The sequence below is a fragment of the Schistocerca serialis genome, chromosome 8 (assembly GCF_023864345.2).
Source record: "Schistocerca serialis cubense isolate TAMUIC-IGC-003099 chromosome 8, iqSchSeri2.2, whole genome shotgun sequence".
In the NCBI taxonomy this organism is placed as follows: domain Eukaryota; kingdom Metazoa; phylum Arthropoda; class Insecta; order Orthoptera; family Acrididae; genus Schistocerca; species Schistocerca serialis.
In genome coordinates, this window is record NC_064645.1 from 30,003,719 (window position 1) to 30,020,381 (window position 16,663).

A 16,663-nucleotide genomic window follows, 5' to 3' on the forward strand; every position below is an offset into this window, starting at 1 on the left:
ATTATATGTGTTGATCACATAACCACTGAGGAGGTATTGAATAGAATTGGGCAGACAAGAAATTTGTGGCACAGTTTCACCAAAAGTAGGGATCAGTTGATAGGACACATTCTGAGACACCAAGGCATCACCAATTTGGTAATGGAGATAAGTGTCGGGGGGGGGGTTAGAAATCATGGAGGGAGACCAAAAGATGAGTACAGTAAATAGATAGAGAAGGATGTAGGTTGCAGTAGTTATTCAGAGGTGAAGAGGCTCGTACAGAATAGAGTAGCATGGAGACCAGTATCAAACCAGTCTTCAGGCTGAAGACAACAACAACAGTAATAATAATAATAATAATAATAATAATAATAATAATGGAGTATGGTGGTCAGCAAGTTAAAAAAAAAAAGTATTTTCAATCATTTATATTATATGTAAGCCACAAACTTTCTCTAGGCTGCTCATAGTACACTCATGTTCAGAAAAACTTGAATAATTAGAGGTAGGACACTCATATTCACAGGACACGTACAATAGTAAGTTCTGCAGAAATTATTAGCATTTGTCACCTCATTTCAGTATGTGTGCTGTTGCCTAGTAGGCACAGCATCCACCATGGGACCTAATAACATGTTCCAAGCTAGATAGCATCCTGTGGTATAGGAAATAAACAGAACCTGGATTTGTCAGAGAACACTATTTGATGCCATTCCTTTCTCCAGTGACATCATTCTATACACCATTGCCATCTTGTATGTTTCTGCAAACTTGTCAAAGATAGGCAAGAAGTGGACGATGCACACAGGATCCTTGCTGCAATAAACGGCAACTGACTGTCACCCCTGATAGTGTACAATGTGTTAAACTGTTCCACTGTTGCAACAGACCCGAGGAGGACACAGATCTCTCCTGAAATGCAATTCAGTTGAAATGTTGATCTTGTCGGGGTGTGGTGTGGGTGGTGCGACCTGACCCATCTTGTCGTGTTCTACGGCCTTCCATAAACCATTCTGCATACAACCATTGCCGCTCGTATGGAATGAAATGTGCAATTTCCCAGATAGATGCATCACATTCCCTCATGCCAATAATGCGCCCTCTTTCAAACTCATTTATTTGATGGTACAGTTCGAGCATATGTCTACGAGGCATCCTCCATGTCTGCTCCAGTCACACTGATCCATTACGTTCAGTTTATAGCAACAACAAGAGGTGCTGGCACATTTAACGCTAAATGGTGGTGTGCCACACTATTGATGTTCTCCGTGAACCCATGGGCCGATGTGGTTCTAGTGTTAATCATTTCTACAGAATGTACTAATGTACGTGTCCTGTAAAATTGAACATCCTGTATCTTGTGTTCAGGGTGTTCTGTCTTTCCTGAACATGAGTGTATGTTACTGGCCTTACTGAAACTCTTTCATCATGTGATTTGGTGACGTTCCATTTTTTACCAAGTTGGTATCAACATTTTGAAGACGAAGACCGAGCACAGCTCAGGTCACAACATTGTGTCATAAAGAGCATGCCCGAATACAGATCAAGCATTGGTTTTCTTGATGAACGAGCCACATATCACTCAAAAACTGGACTCGTTTCATACAAGAAAAATGTACGGATATCTCAATAGCTGTCCTTCAACTGGTGCTATCTTTTATTGTCTATTTCTGTATTTATTTCAAAAGAAACATTAGTGGATGTAACAGCTGCTGTTGCGATGGATGAGCCGATACGGTCAGTTAGATATTTGTTAGATTTTGGAGTTTGCTGTAATTCTGCTACAGATATGTAACATTTATTGAGTGGTGATGAGCTGCAGGTAGGCACAACAAAAAGACTGACAGCAACTAAGCTTTCGGCCAAAAAGCCAAAGAGGCCTACATTAGAAGTACACACACACACACACACACACACACACACACACACACACACACACACACACACACACACACACGGCCATAGTCTGTGGCTGTTGAGACTAGACTGTGAGCAGCACTGCATGATGGGAGAAACACCCCAGTAGTGTGGGTAAGGAGGAGGCTGGGGCAGATTGGGGGAAGGATAGCAGGATAGGGGTGGGGGGCAGTAATGTGCTGCTTGTAGGAGCATACAAGGATGAAGTAGGGAGAAGGTAGGGCAACTGACAGTGGATTGAGTGTTGCATTTGCAGCAAAGTGTTAAGTGTGAGTAGTATATACATTTCATAATCTTATTTAAAACGTATTTGTAAGGACCTACCACACAGCTAGTCTGTGGTATTGTACAGTTTGAACCATAATGTCTTTTGAAACTATGTAAATTGTTTGTTGTACAAATATTTACAGGAAATACTGCAAAATTATAATTATTTAATATGTGTAACCAGTTTATTCGAGTGTCTTCAGTCACATTTGACACACTGCAGATGAAAGCAGTAATGATACATCAGTCTTACATTCTGTTATAATTAGATGTGAGGCTTCAGGGCAACGTTAGTTATTTTTTTTTTTTTCCTTCCCTTTCAGGTACAGGTGGTTCCCAAACAGACAAGGATCAGTGCACGGTTTTGGTGTCCCACCACAGAGCCGGCGGCCAGTGGCCGATCCTCCAGGGGGGCGCCACAACTGGGGCCGTGGATATGTTCTCGGCGAGGAATGAGCGAGCTGCATGGAGCTATCATAAAGCAAATTTATTAAAATCTTATTTTCCTAAAAGATGTTTGTTTTGCTTAAAGTGTATAATATTTTAATAACTTGTTAGGTGAATGAAGGTTTCAAGACAAATAACATGTGCTGGCATAAATCTTGTTTTATTGAGGATTGTTCAGTGTGCAGTTTATTATCTTTCATGAGAGGGAGAGATAATGTTTGTCATCTTAGGTATTATTTCTGTACAGTTACTTAACCGCTTAAAGGCATAAGTAATACTAAATGCAGAAAAGGGAGGATTATTTGTTTTACACTTCCAGAGCAACTTACTGAAAGTGCAAGTACTATTCAGTAGTAAAAATAAAGGTTGTAAAAGAACAGTGATGTGTATGTATGAAAGTGAAAAGAAGTAAAAAAATAAAATAAAAAAATAGACAATATTCTAACATTGTCAGTATTCTTTCCTTAAAAATTATTTAGTAAGCCATCTCAAACCTTTAGCATTTTTTTGTGGCCTCCGTGTGTGTTACGGAGGGTGCATGCTGCAGTAGCTTTGGAAATAAGTCCACATAATGACCAATCACTATTCTACCATTTTGATTTAAGTGCACAAGATGGTTACCAAAGAATGTACTCTCATGCTAATACTTGCAGAGACTTGATAATCTTTGTTCCTCATTATCCTAACAATAGGTGGGTCTAAGGATCTGAGCAGAGTAACCTCTCCTTCTATAAGCTTTCTTGACCTATCCCTCTTTCCTCACCAAGAAAGGAACTAATAATTCCAAAAGTTAGGATATTGGCAGTGTTAAGAATTATATAGTTCTATACTAGTCTTCCAGTTTCAGCCAGGAATGTGTAGTGCGTCCAGTGTAGCAGATTGTAACCACCACATATTGGTTTCCAGATATTAAAGCTCTGTTGTTATGATAAAAATGCAACTTACCAGGACTCCAGGAATGCTCATAGTTGGTCTGTGGTTTCATTTCTGCAGATGCCCGAGAGCAGTTGTCAGTGTTTGGCTGTCAAGTTTTAAGTAAAGTTTAAAGGATCATGTGAGCCAGATAAAATGACAGCTGAGTTAACCAAATAAATAATCTGATGTAAGTAGTACACTGCAAATATCGTGTATAGTTTATGTAACATAGACTGGCAGCTTCTAGTATGACAGAGCTGAGTGAGATATTTAAAGAATATTTCGGGTCAAAAGAGAGAGTCAACTGGTAATTAAATTGAAATGCCTTCTTTTAAAGTATCAAATGTTACATCATTGTGAGTGGTCAGTTTGTGGAGGGGACGTTAACTGTTAGTGGTAAGTGCGTCCCTAGGCAGGCAGTGACCGGTGGGCACAGGCTTTTCCCCTGTGGGGCCATGCAAGGTGATTGATACAGAATGGCAACAGCAGTGAATGAAATATCTTAGATTTCCTGAGAAACCAGTTACAAACCTTACAAACATGATACAATAAAACCAAATACACCATCATGGTGGTGAAATGAGCTCATTGCATTTTTACGCATACTTCTATGATAAGGATAACAATTGAAACAATGGCGTTATCACATCAAAGTATCAAATTACAATTGACATCAGTAAACACCACAATATGCTAAATTCCAAATCCTGCATGGAAAACTAGACTATTTTGTGAAAGAGAGATAAGCAAATGTGCCACAGCCATAAATCCTCCACAAACTACACATGATATGAAGGCAGAATGAGTTACATATTTCCTCACCTAATCATGGCAGGTAATGACTACCTATAGCTAACAATTTGATATACTTTAAATGAACAGTTGTTAATGAAAGTTATATTGAACTGGTATGAAATCACAAATAATAAAAAAGAAAACATTTGCATGAAAGAACACACATCTAGAGAACAGAAGGGAATGCTTTCATTGATCTGTCCACTGATAACTTGTAACTTTAAGTAACTATTTCATATTGTAAAATGAAGTATAGCAGTTTTGCTAATAAAAATAATGGAAATTCCTGGATGGTAAAGGCAACTACTTACCCATAGAGGATTAGTGTGGGCCACACAGAAACGTGAAAAAGCAGTTAACATTAGAATGAGATTTTCACTCTGCAGCGGAGTGTGTGCTGATATGAAACTTCCTGGCAGATTGAAACTGTGTGCCAGACAGAGACTCAAATGCAGGAACTTTGCCTTTTGCCGGCAAGTGCTCTACCACTTGGTAGAGCACTCGCCTGCGAAAGGCAAAGGTTCCGAGTTCGAGTCTCGATACGGCACACAGTTTTAATCTGCCATGGAGTTTCAGTTAACACTAGTTTTCAAGCTCTTGTTCTTTTTTCTAGTAAGAGTACACACATTCTCACACATATCCAAACGTACCTGCTTGCAGTAGCAGTAAGACTGATTATTGATTATCGAAAGCAGTTATCTGAACAGCTGGAGGGGAGCTGGGGTAACAGTTAGTGTGAGAAAGGTCTTTCACCAGATTGCTATGTGGCTGCACAAGGCAAAATTTCGAGTGCATTTCAAAAAGTAAAGATACAATGGGTTGCAGTCCTTAAATAGAACATTTATTTAGAAAACGTCAGTTACATCTTATTAACTGGATTATTTGTTATTTTTCGACATAATCACCCCCGTTATCCAAACATTTGTTAAGTTGGTGCACAAGCTTTTGTAACCCAGTCACAGAAGGTTGCCGCCTGTTGTCGGAACCACATTTCAACTTCATCTTTGATCTCTTCATTGTCGTGGAATTATTTTCCACCAAGATGTGACTTCAGGTAACGGAAGACATTGAAGTCGGTGGGCACAAGGTCCAGGCTGTATGGCAGATGGTCCAGTACGTCCCATTTGAATTGTTTGAGTAGTGCTTTGGTTACGAGCGCTGTGTGAGGCCGAGCATTGTCATGAAGCAAGCGGACTCCACTTGTCAGCATTCCCCTGCGTTTGTTTTGAATTGCCCTTCGAAGACATTTGAAAGTCTGGCAATATGCACCAGCGTTAATTGTCGTTCCAGGATGCATAAATTCCAACAGAAGAATGCCTTGTCTGTCCCAAAAAACAGAAGCCATGATTTTCTTCACTGAAATCGACATTTTGCATTTCTTGGCTTTTGGTGAATTTGAATGGCGCCATTGAATTGATTGTTGCTTGGATTCAGGCGTATGGTGATAAACCCACATCTCGTCACCTGTCACAATGTGATCAAGGAACTCATCACCTGCTTCAGCATAGCGTGTGAGGAAGTCAAGTGCAAAGCCCATCCTTTTCTTTTTGTGTTCTTCCATTAACAGTTTTGGAACCCAGCACGCACACAATTTCCTGTACCCTAACTTGACAGTCATGATGTCATAAAGGGTTGTCATTGACACGTCCGGTATGATCTGATGCAATTCTTTCAATGTGAGACGTCTATTCACACGAATTGCTTCCTCCATTCTCCGAAGATGGGCATCAGAGATCACAGATGGCTGACCTGTTCTTTATTCGTCATGAATATCGGTCCTACCTTCAAAGAAATGAGGACACTATTTCGTTACATTTTGTCGATTCATAATGTTCCCATAAACAGAAACAATTTCTTTGTGAATATCCGCTGGTCGCTAACCTTTTGCACAAAGAAAATGTATGACGGAGTGCACTTCGCATTTGGCAGGATTCTGAATCGGCGCAGCCATTTTAAACACGACCTATTCCAACCAGAAGCAACGTTCAACTGCCAAACAACCGCGAGGAGAAAGCTAACAGTTCAAGGTTAACACCAGTGTTGCCAACTTGCTCGCCAAAACTCTTCTGTTCCTTTGGCGTATCTTTACTTTCCGAAATACCCTCGTACTTCAGAGGGTAGGGCACATTACGGATTGGGGGGAGGAGAGGAAGGTGGTGGCAAAGAGCAAGGCATATGGGGGGAGGGGGGCCAAAGAAAGAAAGAAAGAGAGAAGGGTAAATGTTAGGTGAGGCAGTGAGAAACAAGTTAGGAGAGGTTTAGGCCAGGGGGACTGCAAGAGCACAGAATATGCTGGCGACACATTTCCCATATGTGTAGTTCAGAGAAACGAAACATCTCGAAGAGAGAATCCAAATGGTCCGTGTAGTGAAGCAGCTGTTGAACTCACTAGTGTCGTGATATGCTGCTTGTTTGGCAACTGTATGGTAAAGTTTATAGTTTAGCAGTAGCCATTCGTGTGAATGGATAGTTGTTGCTTGTCGTGCCCACAAAGAATGCAGATACATAAAAAAGGCTGCTTTCATACGTGGCCCTTCCTTTCATGGGGTGGGAAATGCTTGTCACTGGACTGTGCATACACCCCCCTCCCCCTCCCCCTCCACTTCCTACGCTGTGGGGCTCACCACTCTTTGGTGAGTTCATGCTTGGCTACTACGGGGCCACAGCCTTTGCAGCACCTCTTCCCTATCCATGCTGTGCACGTCTATCCTTCTGCTGTTCTTTTTCCCCTTCCCGTGGGGAACATGTCTTGGATATTGTTGGGAATATATTCTAGGGTATTAATAGCCTGACATCAAAGCAGCCCCTCATCTATTTTTTTTTTCTTCCCTTCTTCTCCAGCTCCTACCCTTCCTTTGCTCTGGAATTTGAGGTTCCTCTCTGCTTCTTCTTCCTCCTCGTGAGTTTGTGAAGGCCGGTCTGAATGTTGGCACGTAACAGGTGACACATTTCCCAGCTCTGGGTCAACACGCAAGGTTCGCACTTACTCCTTGGACAGGCCAGGCCCAGGGAGGGGTGATTGTCTGAGCTGCTACTTCCCCAAACTGCCAGTTGGTCCATCTGTCTGGAGTTTGGGAGATATGACCTGAGGTGTGAACAACCGTCTGAGGTAGGTGAGCCCTCCTCTGAGGGAGTGCGCCATCAGAGAAGCTGACAATCATGGGGTATTTTTTCACAATGAGCCAATCACCATCTCAGTCTACATCTAGTAAACATAAACAGAATTAGACTATAGATTCAAAGAATCTCCCTCCTGCACCTTGGTTCACATACTGAAGGTCAGTCCTTCGCTATGGTTAATCTGTTTATTATTCAGTTAGGTGTTGATGCTGTTTAGAGCCCTGTAAAATCTGCTCTCATTTATGCAATGGCACTTTGCTTTTGGAGAGTACTTGTAAATCTCGAGCCCAACAACTGCTTGCAGCTTCGCTCTTCCACGGCTATGCTGTTCACGTCGAGGCCCATCGAATGCTGAAATCTTCGTGTGGTATCATTGACACTAGGCTTCTTCATGGTCTGTCTGAAAGAGAAATCCAAACTTATCTCCGATCAGGGCATCACTGCCATCCACTGGTTAATGATAAAGGTTGAGGCAATGTTGATGCCTACACACACTCTTTTTCTCGTGTTTTATAGAGTAGTGCTTCCATCGAAGATTGAAGCAGGCTATGAAGTTGTCATGGCCTGACCGTACATTCCAAACCCAATGCATTGCTACCCATGTCAACATTACAATCACGCTCGCGTGTCCTGTTAAAACACAGCCAAATGTGGTTCTTTTGGTAGGGATGCTCGTGAGGGCTATAGACTGCTTCCTGCTCCCCACTGTGTCTATTGAAATGGCAACCGTACAACCGTATCTTGGGAATGTCCCGTGTATTTAGATGAATGGGCCATCCAGTAGATCCAGGTGAAGGAAAAAGTACCATCCTCTGTTGCTCGCAAGTGTTGGCTAGTCAAAAGCTGGGTTTACAATATTGTACTTGCTATGCCTTGCTCCGTGAAGGACATGGCCGTGCAGACTTGCGACCTCAAATTCAGCACTGCAGTTGTAAAATTGTCCAGTGTCTTTGTAGCACCCCGTATCCTCTTCCAGCTACACAACAAGCCACCCAATCTTTGCTTCTGACAGCAAAATCACCTCCTTCACAGCCAGCAGACCAGAAAAGACAAAAGAAACACCCCCACAAAGCCTTCTTACGTCCCTCCGGGCAACAAACATCCAAGTTGTCATCTGCCAACTGCAATGGCTCTGAGAAACCAAAGAAAGACAAATGGTTTTCTCCTTCCCCAACTCTGAGATCCTCTACAATGGCGTCACCACATGATACCCTCACCTGGCCGACCTATATTTTGCTGGTGTGCACCATCTACAATTTTTCTGCCCTGAAATCTGCAGGCTGACCCAGAGAGAATGCCGAAACCTCTGTAGATCTTGTGGGATAGGATCTTCCAGCCTCTGCACCCTTTAGCAGTGAGTCTTTGAAGATTGGCACTCGGTGGCCGCCATGGTGACAACCCTTAATATTTTCCCTCCTCCCTTCCCCCTTGTGAATCTGCTCCAATGGAGCATTCGTGGCATTAGATCCAACAAGCAGGAATTACAGCCACTCCTGGAATCACAGTGTCCGCTTGTTTCCTGCCTCCGAGAAACAAAACTGTATGCTTGAGACTGCTTTGACCTCTCGCATTTCCTTTCAGTCTGCTTTGATCTTCCCCCTGTGGACAGCATTCCATCTCGTGGGGGAGTCACACTGCTCATCTGAGATGACATTCATAGCCAAACCATTTCACTGAACACTCGGCTGCAAGCTGTTACAGTCTGTATTATACTTCCTTGTTTACCTTTTCTCTTTGCAACATCTACATCCCTCTGTCGTTCAGTACCACCAGAGCAGACTTCCTCCAGCTTATTGGTCAACGCCCTCACCCCTTTCTGCTGCTTGGTGACTTTAATGCACCCGCTGGGGGGTCTTCCAGAGCCTATCTGAGAGATTCTCTTTTTCCTGACCTTCTCAATTAACTCAACCTCATTTGCCTGAACACTGGAGCACCCATGTTCCTTTAAGACTCGACACATACATATTCCCATTTGGACTTTTCCTTCTGCACTGTCCAACATCGCCTCGAGTGGTCCATTCTCAGACACGTACTCGAGCGACCATTTCCCATGTGCTATCATTTTGTCAACTCCTACCCCACCCATATGTAAACCCAATTGGCGGCTTTCTAAGGCCAACTTGAGGCTTTACTCCTCCCTGGTGACTTTTGATGAACAACATTAAGGCCAACTTGAGGCTTTACTCCTCCCTGGTGACTTTTGATGAACAACATTTTCCCAGTTGTGGTGACCAGGTAGAGTACATTACAAATGAAGACATGGGGGGGAGGGGGGGGGGACAATGAATATCACTTTTTACCAAAATTTTGTTTATTCTTCTGTTAAACTTGTTGAAGTGCATAATTTAGAATCATAAGACAGGGAAAATTGTGATTGTCACGGTATTTTGCAAAGCAATGATGAATGTCTTGCATGTGTTTGAATATTATTAAAACCAGATTCAAGTTTGTATTTCGGTGTAAGTAGTGCTGGATATCAGTTTAAAGCATTTCCATTGTTGTTTAGATGAATTACTGCTTTAATTGTTTAAAATGTCAATAGATTCAAGAGCCACATGGATTAAGTTTAGTATTCTTGAAAGACTCATAGTGACATGAAGTGCTATTTTGTTAGTGCAAAGGTGTTGTTATTTCGATTTCTACAATGGATCCAAATGAAAATGCTGTTCCAGAGTGGAAAGTTAATCCAAAGAAAAGGCAAAAGTATGGATGAGTATGGGGTGCTACTAAGATGAGTAACCACAAGTGTGAAACTGGAAAAAACTGTGAGTGTAGTAGATTAAAATATTTTGAGAAAATTAATGAAAGTGAAGGGCAGACTATTATAAAGCATTTTAATGGGTTACCTGATAAAATGCTGAGAATTTACATTTATCTGGGCTAGTAAAAGCCCATTTCATCAAACAAGGATGGAGTCATAAGAATCAAGCAGAGTCTGATCTTCATCATCGTTCATACACATTCAAAAGAGGTGAATTATTACATGAAGAATGTGTATGCTACAAAGCGTTCATAGCACTTCATTGTGTAACCCCACAACGTCTGCTAACTATTCAACAACAGCTGACAATGTATGGGATGGTATGTTATGGAAGAGGTAAACACAGTAACAGACCCCACTCTATAAGTAATGAAACACAATTAAAGGTCAATGAATATATTCAGTCCCTCAAAGGTCGCCACTCTCATTACTCCTTGGAAAAAAAAATCCAAAATATATTTACCAGAGGAACTCAGTGCAAGGATAATACACAAAATGTATAGGGAAATTAATCCAACCAACCCCATTTCATATGATAGCTACTTGCACATTTTTAACAATGAGTATAACATTTCATTTGGTTATCGTAGGTCAGACACTTTGTAGTGAATGTGATTCAATAAAGGTACAAGAGAAACAACTACATGAAGAGCTGCCACTCTTTGCAGAAACTAACAACCCCAGTTTAGTCAGCCAGAAAACAAACCTTTTAAAAAACCTGGCCATAATAAAGGAGCTCTACTTAAAAAGAGCACAAACTTTCTACAAAAGAAAACAAAAATACTGAAAAAGTTATTAAAAAAGTGACACAGAAGAATCTATGGACTTCCAAAAGAACTCTTCTCCAAATATATCAAGCAATATTGTGTACTACAAACCCCAGTTGACAATACATCTGTTTAATATCCATGTTCTGACATCTGGTTACTCAGTGTTTTACTGTTATTATCAAAGCATTGCAAAGAAAGGATTGGATGAAATAGTATCCATGCTTTACCATGATATCTTCAATATTTTTCCACCTAAAGTGAAACAGCTACACATTTTCTGTGGCTCTTGTGGTGGACAGAATAAAAATTACACCATTTTCCGCTATATTCATTACATTGTAACAACATGGTACCGTTCAGAAAAAATCACAATGACATATCCTGAAAGGAGGCGCTCTTATTTGGAGTGCGACAAAAATATGGTGCTCATTCCACAGAAACGAATTGCTGAAGTTCCTCAAGACTAGTATGCCGTTATTAGAGATTGCAGCCTAACCCATTCAAAGTACTTGAATGTGACCAGACTCTTTTCAAAGAATGGACATAATTCTTTTCTCTTCAAAATTTGAACAAGCCAAAATTATCTATACCTGCTAGACCATTGAATGAAGTTAAAACTGAAGTTCAGCTCCCGCGCCTCCTTTCTCTGAGGACAGGAATCTGCAATGGGCCTTGGGAAACTACAGTAGTGACCATGAAGAGGAAGACAACAGAAGAGAAACTAACTGATGGAGAATTCATGTTACCTGGCTCAGCCTACTCGGACTTCATACTAGTTCCACTGTTGAAATGAGTGAATGAATGCAATGAATGAATGAATACAACTGTTCACAAAAATGTTCTGACATATTTCTGTAAACTGAGTTCTTCTATTCTAAATATAATTTATACTTTTTTTTTTCGGGAAATTTCAAGACTTATCTAGTGAGACAAGGAAAAACTATTGTAAGAATGTACCTAACTGAAAAAAGAATGTTAAAAATGTGAACAGGTTTCATTATTTTACATTCTTAGAAATTTAAATTTGAGTATTCTATTACTTCCTTAAGATAGAAACCTCATTAACATAAAATGATTAGCGCAATGAATATGAAATGTGTGAATAAAAATGAATATCCATCATTTTTTCCGCTTATAAATATTCATCAGTTTCAAAAATGTGTTCATTGTTGTTATTGTTATATAATACTAGTTACAAACGAGTCAATACTATGCCTAAATGCTTGCTTCATGTTAACCAAAACTGAATTTGAATTAATAAATAAAGGTTCACAAAAAATGGTTTCAAAGCTTAAAAATTGTTTTTCTCTGTAATAGTAAAAAGTGACAGTCATTGTTCCCCCTCCCCCCCATGTCTTCGAATGTTATTTTTACCTCTGCAGAATGTTCCATACCTTGCACTTCATCTTTACCACGCTGTGTCTTGGTCCCTTGATGGACTGAGGCATGCTGCAACTTGGTTTGCACACGGAGATGTGTTCTCCACATTTTTAACTTGTTTTGTTGTTGTTGTTGTGGTCTTCAGTCCTGAGACTGGTTTGATGCAGCTCTCCATGCTACTCTATCCTGTGCAAGCTTCTTCATCTCCCAGTACCTACTGCAACCTACATCCTTCTGAATCTGCTTAGTGTATTCATCTCTTGGTCTCCCTCTACGATTTTTACCCTCCACGCTGCCCTCCAATACTAAATTGGTGATCCCTTGATGCCTCAGAACATGTCCTACCAACCGATCCCTTCTTCTGGTCAAGTTGTGCCACAAACTTCTCTTCTCCCCAATCCTATTTAATACTTCCTCATTAGTTATGTGATCTACCCATCTAATCTTCAGCATTCTTCTGTAGCACCACATTTCGAAAGCTTCTATTCTCTTCTTGTCCAAACTATTTATCGTCCATGTTTCACTTCCATACATGGCTACACTCCATACGAATACTTTCAGAAATGACTTCCTCACACTTAAATCAATACTGGATGTTAACAAATTTCTCTTCTTCAGAAACGCTTTCCTTGCCATTGCCAGCCTACATTTTATATCCTCTCTACTTCGACCATCATCAGTTATTTTGCTCCCCAAATAGCAAAACTCCTTTACTACTTTAAGTGCCTCATTTCCTAATCTAATTCCCTCAGCATCACCCGACTTAATTAGGCTACATTCCATTATCCTTGTTTTTCTTTTGTTGATGTTCATCTTATATCCTCCTTTCAAGACACTGTCCATTCCATGCAACTGCTCTTCCAAGTCCTTTGCTGTCTCTGACAGAATTACGATGTCATCGGCGAACCTCAAGGTTTTTATTTCTTCTCCATGGATTTTAATACCTACTCCGAACTTTTCTTTTGTTTCCTTTACTGCTTGCTCAATATACAGATTGAACAACATCGGGGAGAGGCTACAACCCTGTCTTACTCCCTTCCCAACCACTGCTTCCCTTTCATGTCCCTCGACTCTTATAACTGCCATCTGGTTTCTGTACAAATTGTAAATAGCCTTTCGCTCCCTGTATTTTACCCCTGCCACCTTTAGAATTTGAAAGAGAGTATTCCAGTCAACATTGTCAAAAGCTTTCTCTAAGTCTACAAATGCTAGAAACGTAGGTTTGCCTTTCCTTACTCTTTCTTCTAAGATAAGTCGTAAGGTCAGTATTGCCTCACGTGTTCCAGTGTTTCTACGGAATCCAAACTGATCTTCCCCGAGGTTGGCTTCTACTAGTTTTTCCATTCGTCTGTAAAGAATTCGTGTTAGTATTTTGCAGCTGTGACTTATTAAGCTGATAGTTCGGTAATTTTCACATCTGTCAACACCTGCTTTCTTTGGGATTGGAATTATTATATTCTTCTTGAAGTCTGAGGGTATTTCGCCTGTCTCATACATCTTCCTCACCAGATGGTAGAGTTTTGTCAGGACTGGCTCTCCCACGGCCGTCAGTAGTTCCAATGGAATATTGTCTACTCCGGGGGCTTTGTTTCGACTCAGGTCTTTCAGTGCTCTGTCAAACTCTTCACGCAGTATCATATCTCCCATTTCATCTTCATCTACATCCTCTTCCATTTCCATAATATTGTCCTCAAGTACATCGCCCTTGTATAGACCCTCTATATACTCCTTCCACCTTTCTGCTTTCCCTTCTTTGCTTAGAACTGGGTTTCCATCTGAGCTCTTGATATTCATACAAGTCGTTCTCTTATCTCCAAAGGTCTCTTTAATTTTCCTGTAGGCGGTATCTATCTTACCCCTAGTGAGATAGGCCTCTACATCCTTACATTTGTCCTCTAGCCATCCCTGCTTAGCCATTTTGCACTTCCTGTCGATCTCATTTTTGAGACGTTTGTATTCCTTTTTGCCTGTTTCACTTACTGCATTTTTATATTTTCTCCTTTCATCAATTAAATTCAATATTTCTTCTGTTACCCAAGGATTTCTACTAGCCCTCGTCTTTTTACCTACTTGATCCTCTGCTGCCTTCACTACTTCATCCCTCAAAGCTACCCATTCTTCTTCTACTGTATTTATTTCCCCCATTCCTGTCAATTGCTCCCTTATGCTCTCCCTGAATCTCTGTACAACCTCTGGTTCTTTCAGTTTATCCAGGTCCCATCTCCTTAAATTCCCACCTTTTTGCAGTTTCTTCAGTTTTAATCTACAGGTCATAACCAATAGATTGTGGTCAGAGTCCACATCTGCCCCTGGAAATGTCTTACAATTTAAAACCTGGTTCCTAAATCTCTGTCTTACCATTATATAATCTATCTGATACCTTTTAGTATCTCCAGGGTTCTTCCATGTATACAACCTTCTTTCATGATTCTTAAACCAAGTGTTAGTTATGATTATGTTGTGCTCTGTGCAAAATTCTACCAGGCGGCTTCCTCTTTCATTTCTGTCCCCCAATCCATATTCACCTACTATGTTTCCTTCTCTCCCTTTTCCTACACTCGAATTCCAGTCACCCATGACTATTAAATTTTCATCTCCCTTCACAATCTGAATAATTTCTTTTATCTCGTCATACATTTCATCTATTTCTTCGTCATCTGCAGAGCTAGTTGGCATATAAACTTGTACTACTGTAGTAGGTGTGGGCTTCGTATCTATCTTGGCCACAATAATGCGTTCACTATGCTGTTTGTAGTAGCTTACCCGCATTCCTATTTTCCTATTCATTATTAAACCTACTCCTGCATTACCCCTATTTGATTTTGTGTTTATAACCCTGTAGTCACCTGACCAGAAGTCTTGTTCCTCCTGCCACCGAACTTCACTAATTCCCACAATATCTAACTTCAACCTATCCATTTCCCTTTTTAAATTTTCTAACCTACCTGCCCGATTAAGGGATCTGACATTCCACGCTCCGATCCGTAGAACGCCAGTTTTCTTTCTCCTGATAACGACATCCTCTTGAGTAGTCCCCGCCCGGAGATCCGAATGGGGGACTATTTTACCTCCGGAATATTTTACCCAAGAGGACGCCATCATCATGTAATCATACAGTAAAGCTGCATGCCCTCGGGAAAAATTACGGCTGTAGTTTCCCCTTGCTTTCAGCCGTTCGCAGTACCGGCACGGCAAGGCCGTTTCGGTTATTGTTACAAGGCCAGATCAGTCAATCATCCAGACTGTTGCCCTTGCAACTACTGAAAAGGCTGCTGCCCCTCTTCAGGAACCACACGTTTGTCTGGCCTCTCAACAGATACCCCTCCGTTGTGGTTGCACCTACGGTACGGCTATCTGTATCGCTGAGGCACGCAAGCCTCCCCACCAACGGCAAGGTCCATGGTTCATGGGGGGGGCATTTTTAACTGTCATCTTACAATGCCGAACTGTCTTTGTTATAAATCATTGCATGCACCATGTCGTCGCATTCTTCAGGATAGCAAGAAAGCTAGCTGAATTTCACTTACTAGTACTTTTAACAGTTTGACTACCTCTTTCGTGCCCACATCTCGTGGTCGTGCGGTAGCGTTCTCGCTTCCCACGCCCGGGTTCCCGGGTTCGATTCCCGGCGGGGTCAGGGATTTTCTCTGCCTCGTGATGGCTGGGTGTTGTGTGCTGTCCTTAGGTTAGTTAGGTTTAAGTAGTTCTAAGTTCTAGGGGACTGATGACCATAGATGTTAAGTCCCATAGTGCTCAGAGCCATCCCTCTTTCGTCATGTGGGGCAACCTCCGTTCGCTCTCTAGGGCCTCAATGCATTCCTCAAATTCCGGCCTGACCGTAGCAGATTATGTTGTGACCATATTGCTATCTCCAACACCTTAGGCGCTATTTTGCAAAGAGTTTGAGCTCCAACCACTATTACCCCACCTTCCTCCCTCGAAAATGAGTAGAGGAGGCTCAGGTGACATCTTTCTCCTCTCGGAATCAGGAGTGCTACAATGCCGCCTTTACCATGAGGGCGCTAGATCGTGCTCGCATGAACTCAATGCCATCAACCTTTATTGGTTTGTCATTTCATGACCGAATGCTTTTTTCCCCCCATTGTAGTGTATGTTTGCCATCCGACTTATTGGTCGTTTCAGTGAATGATGCATAGGCTGCCAAGTGCATTTTACTTCTTATCCGCTGTTGCAATATGGTGAAGGACATTTAATCTTTAGTTCAGGACCTCCGCTGTCTCAACAGTGTATTGTGTGGACCTTTAACTAAGAGGAAACCCTTGTTCTTAGCTCACTTTCCTTCAATTTG

General features: G+C 41.4%; 1 protein-coding gene across 2 annotated transcripts in view; it reads left to right on the forward strand.

The window, feature by feature from the left end:
- The window catches only part of LOC126416173 (derlin-1), a 132,732-nt gene extending 129,682 nt beyond the window's left edge, over window positions 1-3,050 (forward strand). For both annotated transcript variants that reach the window (XM_050083745.1, XM_050083744.1), the window contains exon 7: window positions 2,490-3,050. In XM_050083745.1, coding sequence (XP_049939702.1) covers window positions 2,490-2,622 — 133 coding nt within the window. In that variant the 3' untranslated portion in view covers window positions 2,623-3,050. The remainder of the gene's footprint in view (window positions 1-2,489) is intronic.
- The last annotated feature ends 13,613 nt before the right edge of the window (window positions 3,051-16,663 follow it).